Raw genomic sequence first — 22,298 nt, forward strand, 5'->3', positions numbered from 1 at the left:
AACATGTTTCATCACTACATTTGACTAGTAATTGCTTTTTGTGTCTTGTGAAATACTGAATTGTTTCATCACTTCAGGCCTTGAAATCCTTCAAAAAAATCCTTTAAAGGAAAGAATCTCTGAGGGGAAAATAGTTCTTGCCCAAAACTTGCACCTACACTGCTTCATTTAGGGGATCACACACCAATCAGGTCAGGGTACAATAACATTTTTCAATTTTTTTATTATTTTGTACTAAAAGCCCTTCACTGTAAAGGAGTTCTGTACGCTCTCCTCCCTCAGAGTGTATACCAGTTTATACTTTTTGCACATATTCCTGCAAATATTCAAATTAAAGCTTGCACTGGAAAGTATGTTAGATAATATTAACACAAAGACATATATTTGTGTGAATCACACTACTGTAGCACTGAATTATCTTCAAATGAGAGCACGTCATGCTGTGGTGTTTCTGTGCTTGTAATGACAGTGAGACAGACTGGACCAGATGGTACTTGGGTATCTTAGCTGTAACATAATGTAGGCCTGTAGGCACTCGCTGAGTAATTTACTGTACACTAACACATCAGTCTTTTCTTGTTATATGAAGCTTTGTTTACATTACCTTGAGGTTACAGTGTTCTGTTATGTTTTTATCCGTGTGCACACGTCTGTCTGTGTATGCAGCTGTTTAAAGGGAAGTTCTTCCACTGTGACGGGCTGGAAGTGACTAACATCACCAATAAAACCCAGTGTCTGCAGGCAGGATACCGCTGGATTCGACGGAAATACAACTTTGACAACCTGGGACAGGTTTGCTATACACATGTACACACACACACACACACACACTCACGCACACACATCCAGGACTGACACCTGCTTTCACAAAACGATTGACACCATGATGCTGATTTATACGGGTCTCACTCTTCCAGGCACTGATGTCACTGTTTGTGCTGTCATGTAAAGACGGATGGGTCAGCATCATGTATGACGGCCTGGATGCTGTCGGAGTGGACCAGCAGGTGAAAAGACACACATACACGCACACAAGTAGAGGAAGAGAATGTTAGTGGGAAGTGAAAAATGAAGATCAGACAGACGTACCAACCATTCAGCCAGTGTATATTGTATTTCACTGTGTTTGGGTTCTGTTTTGTGTCAGTCTCAGGAGTCATTTGATCTTGTTTGTTTGAAGCAGAGAGGGGAAATATTTCAGGAGGGAAGGGAGGTGTAAGGAAAGAAAAAGGCAGACGGATAAATAGATGTGAGTTGACAGTGCTTGCAGTTTCACTGCTGACTCAGGATTTATATTGTCTTCTTGTTTATGCTCTCTCCTCTTCCTCTCCAACCCTCCTCACACTCTTCCCTCACTCTTTGGTGCTCCTCTTTTTTTCCTTTTTGTCCCCATGCACCCCCCCACACCCTATTCTTCCATTTTCTCTTTCTATCTCTCTGCAGCCAATAAGGAACAACAACCCTTGGATGCTGCTGTTTTTTATCTCGTTCCTCCTCATCGTCAGCTTCTTTGTGCTCAACATGTTTGTGGGCGTGGTGGTGGAAAACTTTCACAAGTGTCGGCAGCAGCAGGAGGAGGAGGAGGCACGGCTGAGGGAGGAGAAGCGACAGAGACGGTTGGAGAAGAGGAGGAGAAGTGAGAGAGCAGGAGGGGAAGGAGGGGGAGAGGGAGTGCAAGACATATAGTATATGGCCAAAAGTATGTGGACACCTGAACATTATGTGATTGTTGAACACGTCATTCGAAAACCCTGAGCATTAATGTGCTGCTATAACAGCCTCCACTATTCTAAGAATGCTCTCCACAAGATCTTGGAACCAGGCTGCAGGTATTTACTTCCATTCAGCCACGATAGCATTATTCACAGTGTCCAATTTGTTCTGGCTGCGTTGCACTTTCATTCTAAGCAGTGTGTCAGTGTCCTCTGAACCCGCGACTCATGACTCATGTGTGGCTCTTGTCTCTGCTCTATTATCTTTTCACATCTGGTCTGTTTTTGCTGGAGCTGTTTATGTCTCTGAAGTGTACAATTAAATAACGTTAATTATGCATAAATGCCTATATTTGATTGATTTGATTGATAATTGGCATGTATTTGATATGTAATTATGTCTTCATTTGTTATTGGCTTTGTCTTTATAGACGTAGAAAAAGTAGTTTTTCTTGTTTGTTTATGTCATTTTTCCCTCACTATCTGTGATGAGGAAAAAGAATATAACAATTTTCCTTCTGCTAATATAATACAGATACAAAATAAATATAAGGCAGCATGCAGAGTATTTAAAACAATTAAAGAACAGTCACAAACTATTTGTGATCACATTGATCATGAATTGATTGTGGACGTCCATGGTTAGTGAGGTCTGGCACTGATGTTGGGCGATAAAGCCTGGCTCTCGGTTTGTGTTCCACTTCATCCCTAAGGGGCGCTGATCTGAACTAAGGGGCTTAGTCCTAACTAGGAAAATATCCCAAGAACAAACATATACAAGACACAGGTGTACATATACTTTTGGCTATGGTAGATTTAGTATTATAGACACACAATAAACCTCTTCTGCATGGATTCTGTATGAGTACATGCATTATTTCTGCCCAGATACACTCTACAGCACACGCACACTGTTTTTTCTTTCTCTCTCTTGCTCTGCCTCATTTCTGTCTCACTCTGTCGTTCTCTCTCTGCAGTGTAATCTCTAGTAGTGCCTTCCTCGTAGTCAGTTAACTTTCTGGCAGCAGACAGCGAGGGTTTCTGCCCAAAGACACCTTGAGGTGCCATAGTTTGTGTGTGTGCGTGCGTGATGGATAGGACTGAATTCCTGAGGTGGCACTTTTAGTCTGTACATACACACACACCCACATGCACACTCACACACACAGCAGTGCGCCACTTGGCACCCTCTTCCTCAGTGACTTCATAGCTCACATCATTTTTTTTTTTTTCAGATGCATTTTAATGACCGTGTGTGTGTGTGTTTGTGTGTGAAACGCAGGGGCCCAGGAGAAGCCATATTACGCTGACTACTCCCCGTTGCGTCGATCCATCCACACTGTTTGCACCAGCCACTACCTGGATCTCTTCATCACCATCATCATCTTCACAAACCTCCTCACCATGAGCATGGAGCACTACAACCAGCCTCAGGTAACCATGGCAACACCTTCTACCACCTGCCCTAGAACCATAGTAATGAAGCGATACGCTGTGGTACAGTACAGCTAAAGTGGCTTTTTGAAGTGTCTTTGTCTGTGTGTCCTGCAGTACCTCGAGGAGATACTGAAGTACTGCAATTATGTCTTCACTGTGGTTTTTGTCATCGAGGCCATCCTCAAACTTATCGCTTTTGGCCTGCGCCGCTTTTTCAAAGAGAGGTACAAACTCACAAACACTCAGAAACATTTGGCCTCATCTTTAGAAAAACTGAAATTGTTTGCATGTGTGTGTGTGTCAAGATGGAACCAGCTGGACCTCGCCATTGTACTGATGTCCATCATGGGAATCACACTGGAGGAAATAGACCTGAATGCTTCCCTGCCCATCAACCCCACCATCATACGCATCATGAGAGTCCTAAGGATAACAAGAGGTACACACACAGTGACACAAACACTAAAAATACACAAACAAGCTGATATGAGGCTGAAGAGAGCTGACACATTACAATGTTTCAGTGCTGAAGCTGCTGAAGATGGCGACAGGAATGAGAGCTCTGCTGGACACAGTGATGCAAGCTCTGCCTCAGGTAAACGGCTATAAAATGCACTGATGCTATAAAATAGAAGATGTCTCTTTAACTGCTCGCCTGGTTTCCAGATCTGAGGAATTACAGACAACTTGTTTTATTTAGTGTTTTATCAGGGCTGACACTGGCTGCCCCAGTATGAGTTACTATTATCACTCACTATCAAGTGTAAAGACATCATCATGTTTAGCTAAAGGCTAATTGCTTAAGGCTAACTCTGTCAAGTTATCACAGCAGCAGTATTTTAAGTAAGTAAAATTAAAGCAATGATAAAAATGACACAACTAGAGAACTTCCAGGTGACCCAAGGGGTAGATAATAACTCTAATCAGGCCTGATTCAAGTTTTTTATGCTGGAGCACCTTTCTCAAGGACTGAACCATCAGCTGAGATGTTCGTGTAACTGTTTTGGACATGCTAGTGGTTGGGCTGCAGGGATGGTAACGCTGTTTGGTCTGTCTCAACTTTGGTCCAGATTGAATTAACTCCCTGACTTTTCCTCTAGCATCACCACAAGGTTTGATATTTCTGGACTGAAATATCAACTGAAATCAACTGTTCGATGGATTTGATACAGACATTTATGTCCCATCAGGATTAATTACAATAATATCTGTATCCCCTTAACTTTTTACCTAGCACCATCAACAGATTTTTAATTTGTCCAATATTTGACATTTACTTTACGAGTGGCATTCCCATCAGCCTCAGCTGCACTTGTGTTTTAGCGCTAATTGGCAAATGTTAACATGCTAAGATGATGGTGAACAAGGTCAACATTATTATGATAGGTCAACATAAATATCAGCATGTTAACATTGCAAGTTTGTAAGCATGTTGACATTAGGATTTAAGTCAAAGCTCTGCCATTATTCTTGGTTCAACATGAAATGTGTGAATAATGACTGGTGAATGAAAATGGTGGACTAGGATGCTGGTTCTGATGTAAGGAAGGCTTCAGGGAGCTCAAATCTCCCACATCTGCCGAGCTCAGAGGACCCTTAGAGGATCCTACCAGAAACGAGACAGTAGAGAGAGAAAGGGGTGGAAGGGGGTGCAGGGTAAATAGAAGAAAAATGAAGAAACAGTTATGCAGTGCAAGTAGACATTTATAAACTGTTTGTGGTGTGGCCCTGCTGCTGAAATGCAGCCCTAATTATAAACCATTGTAATTTCTGCTCCCATCTTTGAATTGGTAATTCCTAAATGATATCCCCCCCCTAGATCCCTTGTTCGTCTACAAATCAGGAATCTCTAGTGCAGCAAGATACCCATGATCCTTCACTGCCTTCCCACCCACGAATAATGCCAGTTGTCTTTGAAGTGGCAGATCACTGCTGGGGATTGAACCTAGGTCTTTGCAGGTCTTTGGTGATTTTCTACCCTGCGCTTCATCAATAGGTTTACCCGTCACCTAATTAGACATCTCCATACCTTCTGCCATAGGGGAGGGCAAGCCAAGTCTCTATGAATTTCCTGGTGATTGTAATTGTGATTCCTGAGGACTGGATCCAGGCTGCAAAAGTGCACCGCTGTTTCTCAAATCAAAATCTAAGATACGATTCAATTCAACTCCAGGTGTCATGGCGGCTCCTAATGGTTTTTAAGATGTAGTTAACGTAAATGTAACAAGGCTTCTCTGTCTATGGCCTCTTTCTATGTGTGAGCCTGTTTGTGTGTCTTCTCTATGTATACTGTACATGTCTTTTTTTCTGTGTATCATACACTGTATATATCTGTGTGTGCGTGTAATATGTCCGTCTAGGTGGGGAATCTGGGTCTGCTCTTCATGTTGCTGTTCTTCATCTATGCAGCTCTGGGAGTTGAGCTCTTTGGAAAACTGGGTTAGTGTGTGTGTGCGTGTATGTGCATGCATGTGCGTGTGTGTATGTGTGCGGGTATGTGTGCACGTGAGTGTGTGCATGCATGTAAATCGGTGCAGATGTATGTGTGCGCCTCAGCTGACACTGGTGAGATAGCCGTGGATTACGTAACATGCATAAATTTTGTTGTATTACATACATTAATTATGTCAATTTAGAATCAGTTTTCTAATCTACGCACAATTCTCTTTCTTCTCTCCCCTTGCCTCCCTCTCACACAACCATTGCCTCTAACACTCTTTTCCTCTTTTCATCCTCTTTCAGAGTGTTCAGACGAAAACCCATGTGAGGGTCTTAGTCGCCACGCTACCTTTGACAACTTTGGCATGGCTTTCCTCACACTCTTCAGGGTGTCTACCGGGGACAACTGGAATGGGATTATGAAGGTTATTTCTCTTCCTCTCCTCTGCTTTGTGCGAGTTCTTAAGAAGATGGATAGATGACAAAGTCCATGTTTGTGTGTCTCAAAGTTTCGGTTATGAGAGAGGCGTTGCGTTAAGTAGAGAGAAGATCACTGTTTTTATGACTAAGAGCTGCTGACATTAGAGGGTTAGGAGGGTGTATTATTCTTCTGTGACAGACTCAAGGTCTCTTCACACTCAAATCAACATCTCCCCCTGTTGGAGAAGACAGGAAGCCCATGTAGTGGAGTAATATATCTGAATATAAGTTTAAATCCCTTTATCTATTATCTGTTTGTCTTCAGTGCTTCCTAATCTCTATCCTCTTCTCTCACACTGACCCTACAGGACACATTGCGAGAGTGTCGCCCGCACGAACGCCACTGCCTCACCTACCTGCCCCTGATCTCTCCCGTTTACTTCGTCACCTTCGTCCTAACGGCTCAGTTCGTGCTGGTCAACGTGGTCGTAGCCGTTCTGATGAAGCACCTGGAGGAGAGCAACAAGGAGGCGCAGCTGGAGGAGATGGAGGAGAGGAGGGAGAGGGAGAGGGAGAGGGAGGAGGCCAACCGACGCCACAGTACCGTGTCTGTGGGTGGAGACCCGGGGCCCAACCAGGACACACCTGCCCAGGTAACGGACAGAGCGTGTGTTCATATTTCTGCATGTGCGAGAGGGAACGGGAGTGAAGGCGATAATAACGATGACAGCGGTGATGATCTCATGTGGCAGGTGCAGGTTGAGGATGAGGAGTGTTCCCATGGCAACCTGCTGAGCATGGGACGCATGCTGTCTCTCCCCAGCGACAGCTACGTTCAGCCACTCAGATGCTCCCCTTATCCTCCTATTGGCCACGAGGCCTACTCCGGCTACAGCTACTCAGGTAATTTGGCTGTTTATAGCAAATTAAATTAAGGAACAGTTTTTTTACAATGCTGCAACCGCTAACTGATTGCTGTACAGATTATTGCTTCCATAAACAGCATAGAAGGCAGGGATGTGATGTGGTACACTGAGAGGCACTGCTATTATAGAGCTCATTATTAAAGGGGAGATTTTTCTTTTTTGGACAAATTGGTAGGAGTAGTGTATTCCAGTGAAGATGAACATGGGTGACTTTTTTATCCACTACTGCTGGTTCCATCCTCCCCACCCTTAGTCTTTCCACTTGACATCGCTCTGGGGGCACTTTAGCTTTAAGCCTGGTTAAATTAAAATCAATCAAATGGCAAAATGCTGTAAAATATAAGATGTCTCTTTTACTGCTAGCCTGGTTTCCAGATCTGAAGAATTATAGACAACTTTCCTTCTTCAGCGTTTAATCAGGGCTGGCACTGACTGCCCCCATATGAGTTACAATGATTGCGTATTCCACCAACGGACTGTTTGACAGCAAACAAGCGTAAAGACATCATCATGTTTAGCTAAAGGCAAAGTGTTCACTCTTCAGTGTATTAGCGTGGTTGATAAATCACCAGTTCAGTCATAACTTTATAGCACTTAACTTCACGCCTGCTTTGGTGAGATTGTTTTGCCACTGGGTATCTGTGAGAAGATAAAATATGAACCAGAAAGTCCAGTCTGAAAGCTTATCATAAACAAAGAAACCGCACAGCAATTTATTCTCCTTTGAGGCAGGATTTTGAAACTCTGTCAAGTTATCACAGCAGCAGTATTTTTCTTCTGTTTCCATGCTTGTATGTTACAAGTGACATATAACCAAGTATTCTACCAGGTATGGACAATTGCTCATATCTGATTGGCCAAAGCAGGACATTTCCAGAAGACCTGTAAGATGTAGCAAAAGCTATGTATCAGCCCTTATTCAAGTTTTTTTTATGTTGGACCTTTCCCATTGAGGATGCTACATTTTTGACTCAGTGACATTCACAAGCAAGGACTGAACCATCAGCTGAGATATGATAGTGGTTTGGCTCCAGCGATGGTAATCTGTCACAACCAGACAGATGAATGGCAAAAAATAAGAATAGAAGTAATAAAGTAACATACACAGACAGGTGGAAAGTAAAAAAAAAAAGTCTTAAGCATGACCTTTACCTAAATTACATAAAACAGCACTCACAATCACAAAGATGCACCGTGCAAACAAAAACTTTTCAGACCCTTTTCACATTTTATGTTTCAAATTTAAAATGGAGTAATTTCATTTTTCAGTCTACATACAATACTTCACAATGACAAAGCAAAAACAGATGTTTGTAGTGTTTTGTTGAAAAATGAAATATTGAAATAGCAAGTATTCAGACCCTTTGTTATGACACAGTGGTGCACTGTACGTCTCAGTGGCATTTGAGATGCTTCTACAGCTTTAGTGAAATCCACTTGTGTCTAATTGAATTCAATGGACATGATTAGGAAAAGTACACGCCTGTCTTTATAAGGAGTGAAAAGCAAGCATGTTGATGTCAAGAAAACTGTCAGTAGGCCTGTGAGACCCTGAATTGTATCAAGGCACAGATCTGGGGAAGGATACAAGAACATTTCTGAAGTATAGAACAACCAATGGTCAACCAAGAACCCAGTCTTCACTATGAGAACCTGAGTTCCTTTATGGAGATGGGTGAACCTTACAGATGGACAGCCATCAGTGCAGCATGCAACCAATCAGGCTTTTATGGTAGAGAGGACAGATGGATGCCATTTCTCACTAAAAGGCACATGACCGCTGGCTGGGAGTTTGCCACAAGCCACTCGAACAGCTCACAGAACATGACAAGTAAAATCCTCTGGCCTAATAAAAAAGATTGAACTGTTGGCCACAACGGCATGTGTGGAGGAAACCAGGCACTGAGCATCACCTCATTAAGAGCATCCCTACAGTCAAACATCGTGCTGTGGCAGTGTTTTTCTGCGACAGGGCCTGGGAGAGTAGTCTAAAATAGAGGGAAAGATGAATGCAGAAAACTATAGAGCCTGAGTGAAAACCTTTCAGAGCGCTCAGGATTTTAGGCTGGGGCAAAGACATCGACCTGAAGCATACTGCCAAGAAAACACTGGGGTGGCTTCGGGAATACTTTGAAAGTCGTGGAGAGGCCCAGCCTGGACCTAAACCTAATAGAGTATCTCTGGAGAGATCTAAAAATGGCTGTGCAACGATGCTCCCTATCTTACCTGGTTGAGCTTGAACAATTCTGCCAAGAAGAACTTCCAAAAGAAAGGTGTGCCAAACTTGTAGGACCATTTCCAAGAAGACATTGAGACAGTCATTGCTGCCAAAGGTTGCTTTCAGCACGCACTAAGTAGATAGAGGGTCCGAACGCATGTAAATGGGATATTTCAGTTTTTTTGTTTTTTTTTATGAATTAACAAAACATTCCAAAAACATGTTTTGCTTTGTCATTATGGATTATTAGTGAGTGTGTATATTGATGAGATGAATGAAGTGAATCCATTTCAAGATGAGTCAGAAATATAAGAGAATATGGAAAACTGGAAAGTTGTGTATTTCTTGGGGTCTATTTTCAGCTGAGGATTAATACGTATTGGATGTTCCTGTGAGTATTTACAGCTGTAAGATGGTGCGCGTAGGACCAACTACAGTTGTTATGTTCATGTTACTGAAGGAACATGACATCCGGAGCAATAGTTGTGGTCCACTGATGTGCTTACATCTACGGCACAGAGGAATAAGCTATATCAGGCTTTGGATAAACTTATGATACTTATTAACAGGGTCCATTATCATTTTCTTTGGTCTTTTTTGTGTTTTATTGACTTCAGGAAAAACATAGAATGTTTTCCTGTTGGGATGATGTGATTTTGACCACAAGAGAAAAAGAGTTCTCTGAGATAGGGCCCATTCATCTTAAAGTAAACAAACTTCTGCTAATCAGATGAAGACTGTCTAGATTTAGTGAATCTGTGCATTAGATAATCAAATAATGTGGTAAATTTCCTTCCTGTACTGTGTATACTTTGAAAAACATTAACATCATTTATTGTAAGACGTTTAAGTTTGTGGAATATAGAAACTGATGACCTCTTCAGAAACTCTTTCTTGTCGCTAATGTGTCCATTTGATCTTTGCCACATTATTTTCTGCAGGCTCCATGTCGTCTCTGGGCTCCAGTGGAGGCGGCTCACTGCTGCAGGTTCCAGGAGCTCTGCCGGCCATCAGCCACGCTTCACTGGGGTCTGGACGCAGCCTGAGGCCAAAGATCTTCCTCAGCACTTCTCAGAGCATCGACAGACACTCCCCACACAGACTCAGTCCGGCTGACAGTATAGAGGGATACAGGTTTAGTCCGGCTCACAGAATAAACAGACACAGACTCAACTCATCTCACAGCATCGATGGATACAAATTCAGCCCGGCCCATCGAATAAACAGACACAGACTCAGCTCTACTCATAGTATGGACGGATACAGGCTCAATCCAGACCACAGCACAGACAGACCTAAACTCATGTCCAGCCACAGTATAGACAGACACCCCTCACTCAGACAGAGTCCCTCCCACAGTGTCAGCAGACGTCCCTCTCATTGGCTCAATCCTGAGGACAGTTTAGACAGAAACAAGCTGAGTCCCTGCTACGTCCCAGATAGTTCAGTCTCGAGGAGACCAGCATCCTTCCGCACTGCGAGCAGACAGTTACGGAGACAGGTGTGTTATTTTCACCTCTTCTCTTAGTAGAAAATCTTTTAGGAGACTTTTGATTATGCTTGGGTTGTATAATTCCTCACAGCTTCGGCTCTGATGGAAGAAATATGTGAATTGTAGTTACTTGTAGTTAGTGGACTGAAACTTTTAAAAGATTTGCTGTTTTTTATGCCTTATGAGATGGATTTCTTATTGTAAAGCATCCAAGGCCGTCTGACCCTCACATGTCATTGAAAGGGTTATTGGCTGCTGTAATTGTTTCTCCTCTCAGAATTGATCGTGAAGAGATCTCCTCCAAGAGTGACCATACTGTACAACACAGGGGACAAAATCCACATTCCTCATTCCGTGCAAAAATGCCTTTCAAAGTTCAGACAGAGCCAAATCTGAGGCTTTAGCAGTCTGACTTAGACAATCCTTGTTGAGCTGCAGTGGAGGACATATGAAAATACCCACTTAATTTGGCTCAGCAACTCAGACGACTGAAGCCTCCTCTTAGCCTCAGATGAACTTAAGAACACATTAAGAATACAGAACAAGGACTGTGGATTTTGGCTCCCATTTTTACAGTGTAGTCACTGTAGGAAGGGATTGCTTAAAGGGAAACTTTGTCACTTTTTGTGTGGATGCCCAATTAGTTTTGATGGTAAGCATTGTCCTTTGAAGAAATAAATACCTCAGTGCACGCTATATTGACTGAGCAAAAGTTATCTTGTCCGCTGAGCCATGCCTGCATTTACCATGATGCATTGCTCACCAGTTTCTGACTCCTAACCCCCAAATACCCTCCGATCTTCTCTCTCGGGGCGAGCATCAGCCACAGACAAAAACAAGAATCGACAAATACTTCCAACGCTGAAATTCTTTGTAGCAGAACAGGCTGATTAGCTGAGCTGAGCCGAGCTGAGCCGAGCCGAGCCTCTAGTTCCTCCTGGTCACCGATGACTCAAATGACAGCACTGGTGACCAGGAAGTACAACAGATTTTGCAGCAGGAGAACTTAGTCAACTCTTTCAATATAGCACACACTGAGGTATTTTTTTAATTCAGTACATTTACCAAAAACAGTGATTGGACTTCCACATAAAATGTGACAACATTACTTTTATATGATGAGTGTGGACATGAACAAGGATTACAGCAACCAGTAAATCTTTCAATGTGGTCAAAGATTTGCACAGATGATGACAAAAAAATCTGTTTTTAATTTTATCATCAAGTTATCATATGGTATATTTTTTTTATGATGTTTTAAATTAAGCCAAGACATACTGAAGATTGTGTTGTGTTTGCAGGAGGCTGTGCGCTGTGACTCTCTTGATCAGAGTGGTTCAGCTGACAATCTGGCAGAGCCTCACCTCACCGTGCCCACCATCTCTTCAACACCGCCACGCCAGCGATCATCCAGTGTACACACACTGAAATATACACACCCCCAGAGGGTCATCTCTTGCAGGAGCCACAGCCGGAGCCACAGTGAAACCACTGGGCAGGAACATGTACCTGAGCAGACCATCTGTAGCTCGCAGCCAGAAACAGATGTCGAGAAGAGTCCTGTCAGACCACAGAGCCTGTCCAGTCTGAAGGTCCCCATTGGTGAATCCACAATATCAGCCCCGCTCGGTAGTACCAGAGTGGACATCCCCAGCCCCAGCCCCGGCTCCGACCCCGCCCCCCAGTTAGACGACGCAGACGAGGAAGTCAGCCGCATTAACAGTTCTGTTCACACACACTCAAACACACAACTTCCTCCCAGCTCCTCACACAAAAGCAGACACCTTTCCCCGAGCCCCGGGGAGCATAGGAGCCGCCTCAGCCAATCAGTGTCTCCGGTGTCTGGCAGGAACAGGAAGCAGAGGATGAGCCCGCCGCCAGGAGAGGAGCCAGTTACTATGGCAACCCAGCTGATGGACAGCAGTGTTGAGCTGAGAAGACGGACTCTGTCATTTGATGCCACAACCCTCTCTCCTAATCAGCCAGAGGGAAGTTCTGTGGATGACTAAAGGAACTCGGTGATGCTGGACTGGTTATTCTCTAAAGTGGAGGAGTCTGATGTGCTGCTGAAGCACACGCAATCCAAAACAGGATGGATACGTGTTTCCTGTTTCGGGGACCCACTCCTCGCCTCATCCCGTCCAATCACAATATTTTCACAGGGTGTTTGAGCAGAACTCTTTCAGACTGTGTGTGTATGCGGATGTATGTGTTTAAAGACTATTTGTGCTATTTGCACACAAGATGCACACAAGAAGACGTCTCCTTTTCTCTATCATAGTCCTAGCTTTAGTTCAGACATAGTAGTCACTCCCCTGCTATATTTACTCAAACATTAACCTTCCCCTTGCTTGCTCTCCTCTTTCTGCCCTCTCTCTCTCATTCTTTTCCTTGCACCTCAAGCCTTGGTCAGAGTACAAGACAAAATTACCAAAAAGGTGCAGTATGGATTAAGTTAATGACTGATGTTCACACAGACAACACAACTAGGGACTGCAACTAAGAATCATTTTAATTATTGGTTAATATGCAGACTATTTTCTCGATAAATCAATGCATGTTTTCAACTGTAAAACACCAGAAAGGACAGAAAAAGGTTCATCATAATTACCCAAGGTGATGTCTTCAAATTGCTTTTTTTGTCCCACCTAATGTTGAAAATCCTAAAATAACAAAATCACTATAATGTTTGACAAGGAAACGCCACCAATCTTCACATTTGTGTGGCTTAAAGAATCAAATATTTGACATTTTCGATAGAATATTGATGAATTGGTTGTCAAGATTCATTTTCTGTTGACTAAAAGCTTAATTAGCCAGATTTTTCATCTCATTCGGTTTTATAATAATTTTCTGATTAGCCAGAACTGTTTACTTCCTTAATTTCTCACTCTGTGGTGCAGAAATTACAGTTTATGTTTACAAAATGAATCAATTTTTAAGTGATAAACTTCAAAAGTTAAAGCTGACAAACTATTTTATATGTAAATGCTTGATTTGTAATTGCACGCTTATATAGATTGCTGCAGGCACATTTTATTAGAGACTTATTCCTTGAAGAAGAAAAAAACTAATTGTACAGCAGCTTGTTAAAAGTGGAACAAAATGAGGATCTTGTATCTAACCAAGTGGGAGTTTTTGGTTTTTAATATGACTAATCTTCTTCTATTTTTCGTACCTATAACCTACATTAAACTGCCACTGGACGTTGCTCGATCTCACTGAGAGGTCTTTTCTGGCCACATCATCAAACGAGTACATCTTAGTGATTTTTTGAGAAACCTCCCACGTCTGAGCCCACCCAACCTTGACAGTCAGAAAAAATCAATTTGCGCTTAGAGCCTCTAAGTTAAAATCGTGTAGTGTGACCTAGGCTTTAGTAGTTTCTACCTCGCCTTCTCCTGATCCCACCCATTTGAATGTTCAGTCAGCTTAGTTTCTCACCCCCTCCACTTTCCTTTTCTCTGTCTTAGTATTCTCAGGGTAGAGGTAGTTCAGACGCAGGTGAGTGTGAAGCATGCGATCAGAGGCCTGCAGTGTTAGATTGCCCCCTGCTGTCTGAAGCTGGAGTTGGTCCGTCGCGCCTGATGTTTGATGACATTATACTGTATGGCTGCGGGGTGTAAATTTAGACAGAAGGGCTTATTCAGGTGATATAAAGGTTAAAACTTTGTAGAAAAAGGCTAAGATTATATTTTATTAACACAGCAGCGATGATATGAACTACAAAGGTGAATTTCTACATTTTTGAATGTCAATTTATCTGCTGGAGCTGGTGATAATGATGAGGATGGATGATGTGGGTGTCAGTGTTATAGGATGTTGATTATGATTATGATGATGATGATGATGATAATGATGACTCTGGATGATGCAAATGTTAATAATATTCTATAATGTTCCTGCAGAATGAGAGCAGGAAATGATAATACAGCAAGCTCACCTGCAGTAACATGATTGGACAGTGCTGGAATAAAACCACTTCCTGTCTGACTTTCATTTGACTCTACAACCTTGTTGCTAAATATGTCTGTTCCCCACATATAAAGAGGTAAAAAAACAGTATGAGGGGTTGCAGTCCTTCAACATGAGCCACTTAGTCCAAAAATAAAGCTAACACACAGCTGCTGCCTGCTGCTGCTAATGAATTCAACATAACTTGAGTATCTAATTATGGTCTTCCAGCAGATGTTGATTAATATGCCTACCACATCCTTGGATCTTGGTCTCAATACATAATTATATTAAAAAGAGTTCCACACAGCAAGAAGCAAGAAGAGATTATTTAAATATGATGGGAACAAAGGCAGACTCACAGCTCTGATAGTGGTGATGGTGGATAGATTTTATTTTTTTTATTTTTTTCACGATAAAATATTTAATCACATGAATATTTCACACTGAAACACTATAGCATTCAGAATGCATTAAGCTGTCCTGCCTTTATTTCCTTGCCAAGAAAATGTACCAATTTCTGCAAGTTCTGCCACCCTCACCAGGTTTCCTCACAATCTACTCGACAAGCTGCTTGTCTGTCTCAATTCGAGCCAATGGGAGGCCACAGGTCTGCAGGGCAGCTTGTGATTGGTCAGACTGACTGAGGGCAAACAGAAGACAAACGGAGCAATGGAGCTTCACTGTCCTCCATATTTCCTTCACTAAAGACCTTTTATCCCTCAATAAGGCAGATGGAGCATCATCACTGATCTACATCTATGTTAATCTGCACCTCACCATATGAACATGCAGTCAAGGTTTGTGTGTGTGTGTGTGTGTGTGTGTGTGTGTGTACTTCCAGGTGTATCTACATGTGGTTCCAGGTGTACATGTATATATACTGTTTCCAGGTGGGAGTGAGTACAGCTGTGCTGGCGTGCGTCGACATCTGTGTGTGTGAGTGTGTGTGCATGAGCAGAAGACGGTATTCTTGACACAGAGAGTTACAACTAACTAAGCTGAGCCAGCAGTTGCCATGGTGAAAATAGATCATACATCACACGCCCCAAAATCCCGCCAATCCCAGGAGAGGATGGAAAGCCGCTAATCAGCCAGGCAGGAAGTTGTCCGTGCCTGCTTGGTATGTAGGGTCGTCCAGCTCACACCTCCTCTTTCTGTCCATCTCTAGAAGGCAGGAGCCATGGGTCTCTGCTGTGTGAGTTTCTGGGGGTCCAGGGTTTCAGTGAAGGGCGGGGCTTGATAGGGGTTGGTGGTTACGATGGTGGCTCCGTTGGCGATGGGGTACGGTGTAGCTCGAGCGTTGCTTGGGGCGGGATCCAGGTGTTGCCATGTGAACAAGTTCGTGTTGCTGCCAGTTAAGAAGCGCCGCAGTGCACTCAGCGTCAGTACAGCCTGTTAGTAACACACACACACACACACACACACACAGACACATTAGCACAGACTGTTAGTAACACACATATCTGCATTAGAACTACATCATTACTGTTATAGGCAGTAGGCAATTCAAAGGGTGGTTGGAGTGGAGGGACCAAAATGCATCCCTCTTATTCGTGACCATTCAGATGTTGAGTCTTTAACGCACACAAATTCATTATTTTTAACACAGACATGCAACAAGCAGCCATTGGTCCATCCTCACCGTTAAAAATTAGTAAATCGACAACGAGTCTGTAGCCACTTTAGCTTTGTTAGGCTGTACATGGGCACAGCAGTGCTTTAAGCTAAATGCTACCATCAGTGTGCTACACATGCTCACATGATGCTGATAATGTTTACCAGGTTCACCATCTTAGGTTGGCTTGTTGGCATGACAACAATTGCTAATTGTGCGCTAAACAAAAAGCAAAGTTGAGGTTCATAGGAATGTCATTAGTTTTGCAGGTACAGTATTTGTATCATAAACAAGCATAGTGGACAAGTGGAAATTTTGACCTCATGATGCCGCTGCGGGAAAAGTAAGAAGATCACGAGAGATGATAGGATTCATCCTCTGGAGACCATGACTGTCTGCAGAAAATTTCATGGCAATCCAACATAGTTGTTGAAATCTTTCAGTCTGGACTACAGTAGGACCAAAAGAGGCTCGAGCCTAAACATACAAGAGCTTTGTGCGATCTTGGTTATGGGTCTTTCCTTCAGTGTCCGCTGTATACAGCGTTTACAAACTGGGACATGTGCCGGTGCATCATCACTGGGGCTGACACCAGCTGGTCGGTGGCCCAAAATGGAATCCAGCGTGTCGAATCACTTCACAGTTTTCTGATTTTCCCTACCAGATTGAGATCATTCATTTTTCTATAATCTTATTATAATACTTGAATTTTTTTTTATCTGCATTGTTCGGCTGTGTGCTGAATTTGCCCTCTGCCAGACTCCAAGACATCTTCTGTTTCACCTTTTTCATTGGTTATCTCTGACTCCAGCTCTTTCTGAATTGTCTCCTTTCACCAAATACTAATGAGAGCCAGTAGATTTCCCCAAAGAGCCAAAAGAACATTGATTTTGTTCTCTCTCGAAGTTATAAATCCTCAATAGAAGAACACTGGAATGATTTACCACAGGACTATTGGGGAAAAAACTTGACTTTCCAGAATAAAAGACATCTTTTGTAACATACTCTACCTCCTCGACACAATTACAGCATAACCTCTCCTCATCCTCTAACAGTGAGATGGATGGCTGCTATATGTTTGCTGGTAAAATTGTTTAAATTGGCTCCTTTGAGTTCAGTGGATAATAAATCAGTCAGTCTCTGACCAGCAATGTTTTCTTTTATTTAACCGGGGAAGTCAAGCTGAGAGCAGCTTTCTTTCATCCAAACGGTTACACACATTCACACCCAACTGGAGCAGACAGCTGGTCAAAGGCCTTGCTCAAGGGCACCATAATAAAAGACGTGCAAGCACTCCTCTTTCACTTTCCCCAGAGATACTTCTGAAATATATCTGAATATCTGAAAACTAATTATGATTATAGTAAAGACAGATCAACCACGAACAAATCCATGATAAGTGAAACTCTGATTAATATCTGGCAGTGATTCGTTATTAGTGCCTTGTTGACTTTCGGTGGAATTATACCATGATGATACTGTGTAATTTTTCTAAAATCTGTTGTCCAAATTCATTATTCTAAGCAAACTGGAATTAAAAACTTAAAACATAAAGATCCAAAATTGTGGATTACAGTTAACTATATTGAGCAGCAATTTGATTACATTATATGTGATACAGTGCATACATTTGCCATGGTGATAAACTGTATATCAAAATTGGAAAAATAATGTGTATTGTAATATGTGAAATATATATCTAAAATATTGTATTAAGTGTGTGTTAGACTAGAGCGAGGGTGGGAGGGCTCCCAGGCAGGAGCCTCTGCTTGTCCTCCATGAAGGAAATGCTCTTAAATCTGTTCATTGCCAGCAGACACTGATAACCCTGGAATACACACATACACACACCATGAACACAAACACACATGAATGCACACACGGACAGAGGACATGTTTGCACACAGGTAATGAGCATACAGACCCAGGTGAGGATGGAGAAGAAGCAGAAAGCGATGGCGGCTCGGGCGGCGTCTGAGCCCTGGGCCAATGGCAGCTCGTCTGGGGAGGTCGCCTGCCACTGATTGGCCAGAAAACAGAAGCCAACGAACCACAGGAAGCTGGCAAGACCTGGAGGCGGGACACGGAGAGGGATTAGCAGGTATAACGTCAGCCATCTTTGTTCAGTGTGTTAGCATGCTAGGATTAGATAATTAGCAGGAAACACAAAGTAGAGCTGACGCTGATGGAAATGTCATTAGTTTTGGTTTGTCATTAACAAACACATTGTAAATATATTTACAAGATTTGGTTTTCTTGTAGACTTGTAGACTCTGTGCTCTTCTGGACTTTCCAAATGTTATCGGACTGATTAGATCAAATTCTGATAATGGTGACACAATTAATTTCACGGGTTGTGACTCTCAAAAAAATGTATCTGCTGATTTACAGGTGTCTCTTTCACAATGTAAAAAAGTCTTTTTGGGCCCAATGGCATCACACGACGGACCGTAAGGTGTCGGTTTTTACACTTTGGTTTTCGTACGGATCAAACAAAGAAAATAGCCAGGCTAGCAGTTTCCCCCCGATAAGCTAACCAGCTTCTGGCTGTAGCTTCATATTTACCACACAGATGTGTGAGTGGTATCGATCTTCTCGTCTCTCAACTCTCATCAAGAATGCAAATATGCATATTTCCTAAAATGCTTTTAAGCTGCCTCTAAGGACTGGTGCGTGTCACATTAATCTATTTTTTATGCGGCACATCTTTTTCTTTCATATACCTAAAAGTTTTTCTTTATTTGCTTCTAAGAATCTTGGTTTTAAATACATTTCCTTTTTGTAACTTGGTTTTTGAAACTCTATATTTGATCAAGGACAGTCCACTCGAGATATTTGTGAGTAAATGTACCAGAGAAGATGAGGTCCAGCAGGACAGCACGTCGTCTGTCCCTGACGCTGCTGATGGAGGGAAAGTAAACGTCCAGGATCATGAAAAAGATGCAGCCGAGGAAGCAGGCGACGCCCACAGTAACCCCATAGTTGCAGGCATCAGCGTTGTTGTTGAAGACGCAGAGCAAACGTTCGCTGCCGATGTTGATGTAGCCCTCGTTCACGATGCAGCTGAACACCACCATGGAGAAAACCTGCAGGGAGGCACACGTGGGCCGGTTTATTATCTAACAGGTAGAAGGGAATGAACTCACACTGGTGTATGAATGCCTTTCATTCCTCATACATGCCACACATAGACACACCAGTGAAAGCACTGCTCCAAGATACAAAGACACAAAGATACACTTCTCTCAAGTGTGAGTATGTAATAGTTTTAAAGGGATAATTCACAAAAAATAAAACAAAACAAGACAATTTTTTCCTTAAATATTCCCTTTGCGATGTGTTTCTTTCTTGTTTTCGATTTATCTGACTAATAAAGTCTGGCTCATGTTGGGTTTATACTGACTGCTGCAGACTCAGTTGTTATAAATCGTCAACCATCGATCAAACAACATGTCATTACGGGCGATTTCACCCAAATTACAAAACATCGTCCCACTTGCCGCACAGCCATTTTCAATTTTATTCTTTAATAACCTCCACTGAGGAAAACTGAAGAGCACTGTGTCTTCCCAGAGGTAATTTTCTGGTTATTGTTGGTAATCCACACACCTCAATCTCAACAGACATTAGAATTTCTTCTTCTTTATAAAATAGAAAAACTCTCTGCCGTTGGATCTATGGATTATCCCAAGTAACCACGGAGATTGTCTCTGAGAGGACTAAGAGCTGCCAAGTTTTTCAAATCTACAATACCTTTGATTTGCTTGACTCCTCTACCCTCAAGTTCATGTTAATTTATTTAAGGTCTGTGTGAGAGTAATATCAAACTATTCATTTTGATACAAGAGCTGCCTTCAGGCCTCTCTGAAACAATTCCTAAATTCAAAAACTTCTCTAAGTAAAAGTACATAAGCATCATCACATATGCAATGTACCAATGTACTCATTATACAGAATGGCACATTTCAGTATAGGGCTGCACCTAACAATTATTTTCAGAGCAGACAATCTGTCAGTTCTTTTCTCCATTAATCGATTAGTTGTTTGGTTTATAAAATGTCAGAACATGACAGTGACGTCCTCAAATGTCTTGTTTTGTCCACAACCCAAAGATACATTCAGCTAACTGTCACTAAGGAGTAAAGAAACCAAACTATATTCATATTTAAGGAGTTGAAATCAGAGACTTTACTTTAAAAAATTACTCTAATTAATTAATTGATTTGCAAAACATTTGGCAATTTCATTATTGACAACTATTTCAGATGAATATGTTTTATATTATATTTAGTGATTCATTAATATGTAACCATCACTTTTAATTCATTTTTATACTTCAAGGTATCTTAAATCCATAATAATAGATCAGTATTTATAACTTTTTTTTTGTATTCAGAATCTGAATCTGCAAAGTAACTAATGCTGTCAATCATAAATCTATAAATATAAAGTAGAAAAATAAATAAGTAAAGTACAAGTACATCACAATTGTACTTAAGTACAGTATTTTAGTAAATGTACTTGGTTACATCACACCACTGTTGTCCTGCTCCAATTTATAATATCTGTTTGTTCTAACCTGAAGCTTCATTTTGACTTGATTTAGTTTCCGCTAGTTACTGTATTTTAGTTTACGATTAAAGATTTGCTTTGTATTAAGGACAACAGGCAAACAGTTACGTTACAAGTCAGGTTGAACTGAATTGAACTGAACTGAATTATGAGACAAAGACACAGAGAAAGAGAGAGAGGAGCTTTCTGTGCTCCTGTGAACTTGCAATGCCTCATATAAAAACCAGATTACTCTTTGTTCCTTGAGTGCCCATTAAATTGCTGTATGGTGACTCACAGCTGCACAGCATCACACCAAGGGGACGTGTTACAATTCATGTTATTTAAATCCAAAGCGTCCACATGAGCTCAGTGTAGACACAAAGAGGCTCCAGATAAACATATGGTAATCAGACGCTCCTGCCACAAGCTGCATCACATCAACCCCAATGATTTATCTTCTTCACACCGAGCTGGAATAAACAGCAGAGACAGATGGTACAAATACTGATTTGTATGAATCCTGACTTGACTGGATAGAAGACACATAAGCAAAGAGCGAGGTACAGACAGACAATGTGAATGGGGGAGACACAGAGGGAGGGAGGGAGGGTGCAGGTAGGCCTGTCCATTGATGCCAGCCCGCACATTGCAGAGGAGGCTTACCCACGACATCAGTCTGAGGATGGTCCGGGGGTGCGTGAAGAAGGCGACCGGATCGAAGACGAAGCTCCCGGCCTTCCCGGCGCCGTACGCGCCCGCTAGCTCCATCCCTCCGGCTTTACTGCTGCCTGACGGCCGCTGAGAGGACGAGAGGAGACGGACAGAGAGCTGCGAGGCGGCGGCGTCCTCCTCCAGCCTCCGAGTGAAGTCACACCGCGTCACTGGGAGCGGAGCTCAGCCTGCAGGATGACTGGGACTCATCATCAGGGCTTTTAATTTCAAACCACTTGTCTTCATAATTTATAGGCTCTCGAACAGGATGTTTTCTTTCTTTTCTTTTTTTTTTTTTTTTCTTAAAAAGAGATATAAAGCTAAAATGCCCGTGCTATAATTAGGGTGGGCGATATTTCAGTATTATTTGCTATCATTTATCAACTCTATATCATGATGATACACACGTGTGTTTTTACATAGTTCTCTTGTTCAAGATAAAGATTTCAAGCAAAATTGTAATTAAAAAAGATGGAAGTTTTACATGCAGGTCTCAAGAGAATAAATAAATCTCTACAATTTTATACTTCCTTTAATTTTTTTTCATAATTTTTATGTGACTACATGATCTAAAAGCTGTTTCCAAACACTGCCCGACAGCCAGGGGTGATTAACTCTGGTAGGGAAATAGTAAATCTTTTGTTAAATGTAGTTTGTTGGCCTAAAACTAATCAAATGTAGATATATTACTTCTAAAAATGCCTATAAAATAACCACCATGTTCACACAGTTCATTTCTTTGAACGTTAATTGACTATTTTATATGTAAGTTTGTATATATGACACAATAATACTGAAATCAGAAGCTGTACTTGTA

General features: G+C 42.0%; 3 protein-coding genes across 3 annotated transcripts in view; 2 read left to right on the plus strand and 1 right to left on the minus strand.

The window, feature by feature from the left end:
- LOC139225668 (E3 ubiquitin-protein ligase RBBP6-like) overlaps positions 1–4,772 on the plus strand; it is a 55,593-nt gene extending 50,821 nt beyond the window's left edge. The window contains exon 20 of the mRNA XM_070856485.1: positions 4,763–4,772. The gene's annotated coding sequence lies outside the window, so the exon portion shown is untranslated. The remainder of the gene's footprint in view (positions 1–4,762) is intronic.
- The window catches only part of LOC139225667 (voltage-dependent T-type calcium channel subunit alpha-1H-like), a 40,807-nt gene extending 27,696 nt beyond the window's left edge, over positions 1–13,111 (plus strand). Inside the window, exons 24-36 of the mRNA XM_070856481.1 lie at positions 667–792; positions 918–1,007; positions 1,444–1,636; positions 2,995–3,146; positions 3,264–3,373; positions 3,455–3,588; positions 3,674–3,744; positions 5,510–5,588; positions 5,892–6,013; positions 6,377–6,661; positions 6,761–6,911; positions 10,094–10,653; positions 11,946–13,111. Of these exons, the coding sequence (XP_070712582.1) occupies positions 667–792; positions 918–1,007; positions 1,444–1,636; positions 2,995–3,146; positions 3,264–3,373; positions 3,455–3,588; positions 3,674–3,744; positions 5,510–5,588; positions 5,892–6,013; positions 6,377–6,661; positions 6,761–6,911; positions 10,094–10,653; positions 11,946–12,653 (2,781 nt within the window). The 3' untranslated portion in view covers positions 12,654–13,111. The remainder of the gene's footprint in view (positions 1–666; positions 793–917; positions 1,008–1,443; positions 1,637–2,994; positions 3,147–3,263; positions 3,374–3,454; positions 3,589–3,673; positions 3,745–5,509; positions 5,589–5,891; positions 6,014–6,376; positions 6,662–6,760; positions 6,912–10,093; positions 10,654–11,945) is intronic.
- A 2,654-nt stretch (positions 13,112–15,765) lies between these two features.
- LOC139199275 (synaptogyrin-3-like) lies at positions 15,766–21,538 on the minus strand. The gene is made up of 4 exons (XM_070828322.1): positions 21,434–21,538; positions 19,068–19,302; positions 18,141–18,286; positions 15,766–15,993 (listed from the first exon to the last, which is right to left on the minus strand). Exons 1-4 carry the CDS (start codon positions 21,536–21,538, stop codon positions 15,766–15,768), a joined length of 714 nt encoding a protein of 237 aa, XP_070684423.1.
- Positions 21,539–22,298: the final 760 nt, after the last annotated feature.

This window comes from Pempheris klunzingeri, chromosome 3, assembly GCF_042242105.1.
Source record: "Pempheris klunzingeri isolate RE-2024b chromosome 3, fPemKlu1.hap1, whole genome shotgun sequence".
Taxonomy (NCBI): Eukaryota; Metazoa; Chordata; class Actinopteri; order Acropomatiformes; family Pempheridae; genus Pempheris; species Pempheris klunzingeri.

Coding starts and splice junctions, on each gene's coding strand:
- LOC139199275 (XM_070828322.1), bottom strand. CDS start 21,538: ATGGAGCTAGCGGGCGCGTACGGCGCCGGGAAGGCCGGGAGCTTCGTC. Junction 19,303..21,433: donor TCCTCAGACTGATGTCGTGG/GTAAGCCTCCTC, acceptor GCCTCCCTGCAG/GTTTTCTCCATGGTGGTGTT. Junction 18,287..19,067: donor GCTGGACCTCATCTTCTCTG/GTACATTTACTC, acceptor TCCCGCCTCCAG/GTCTTGCCAGCTTCCTGTGG.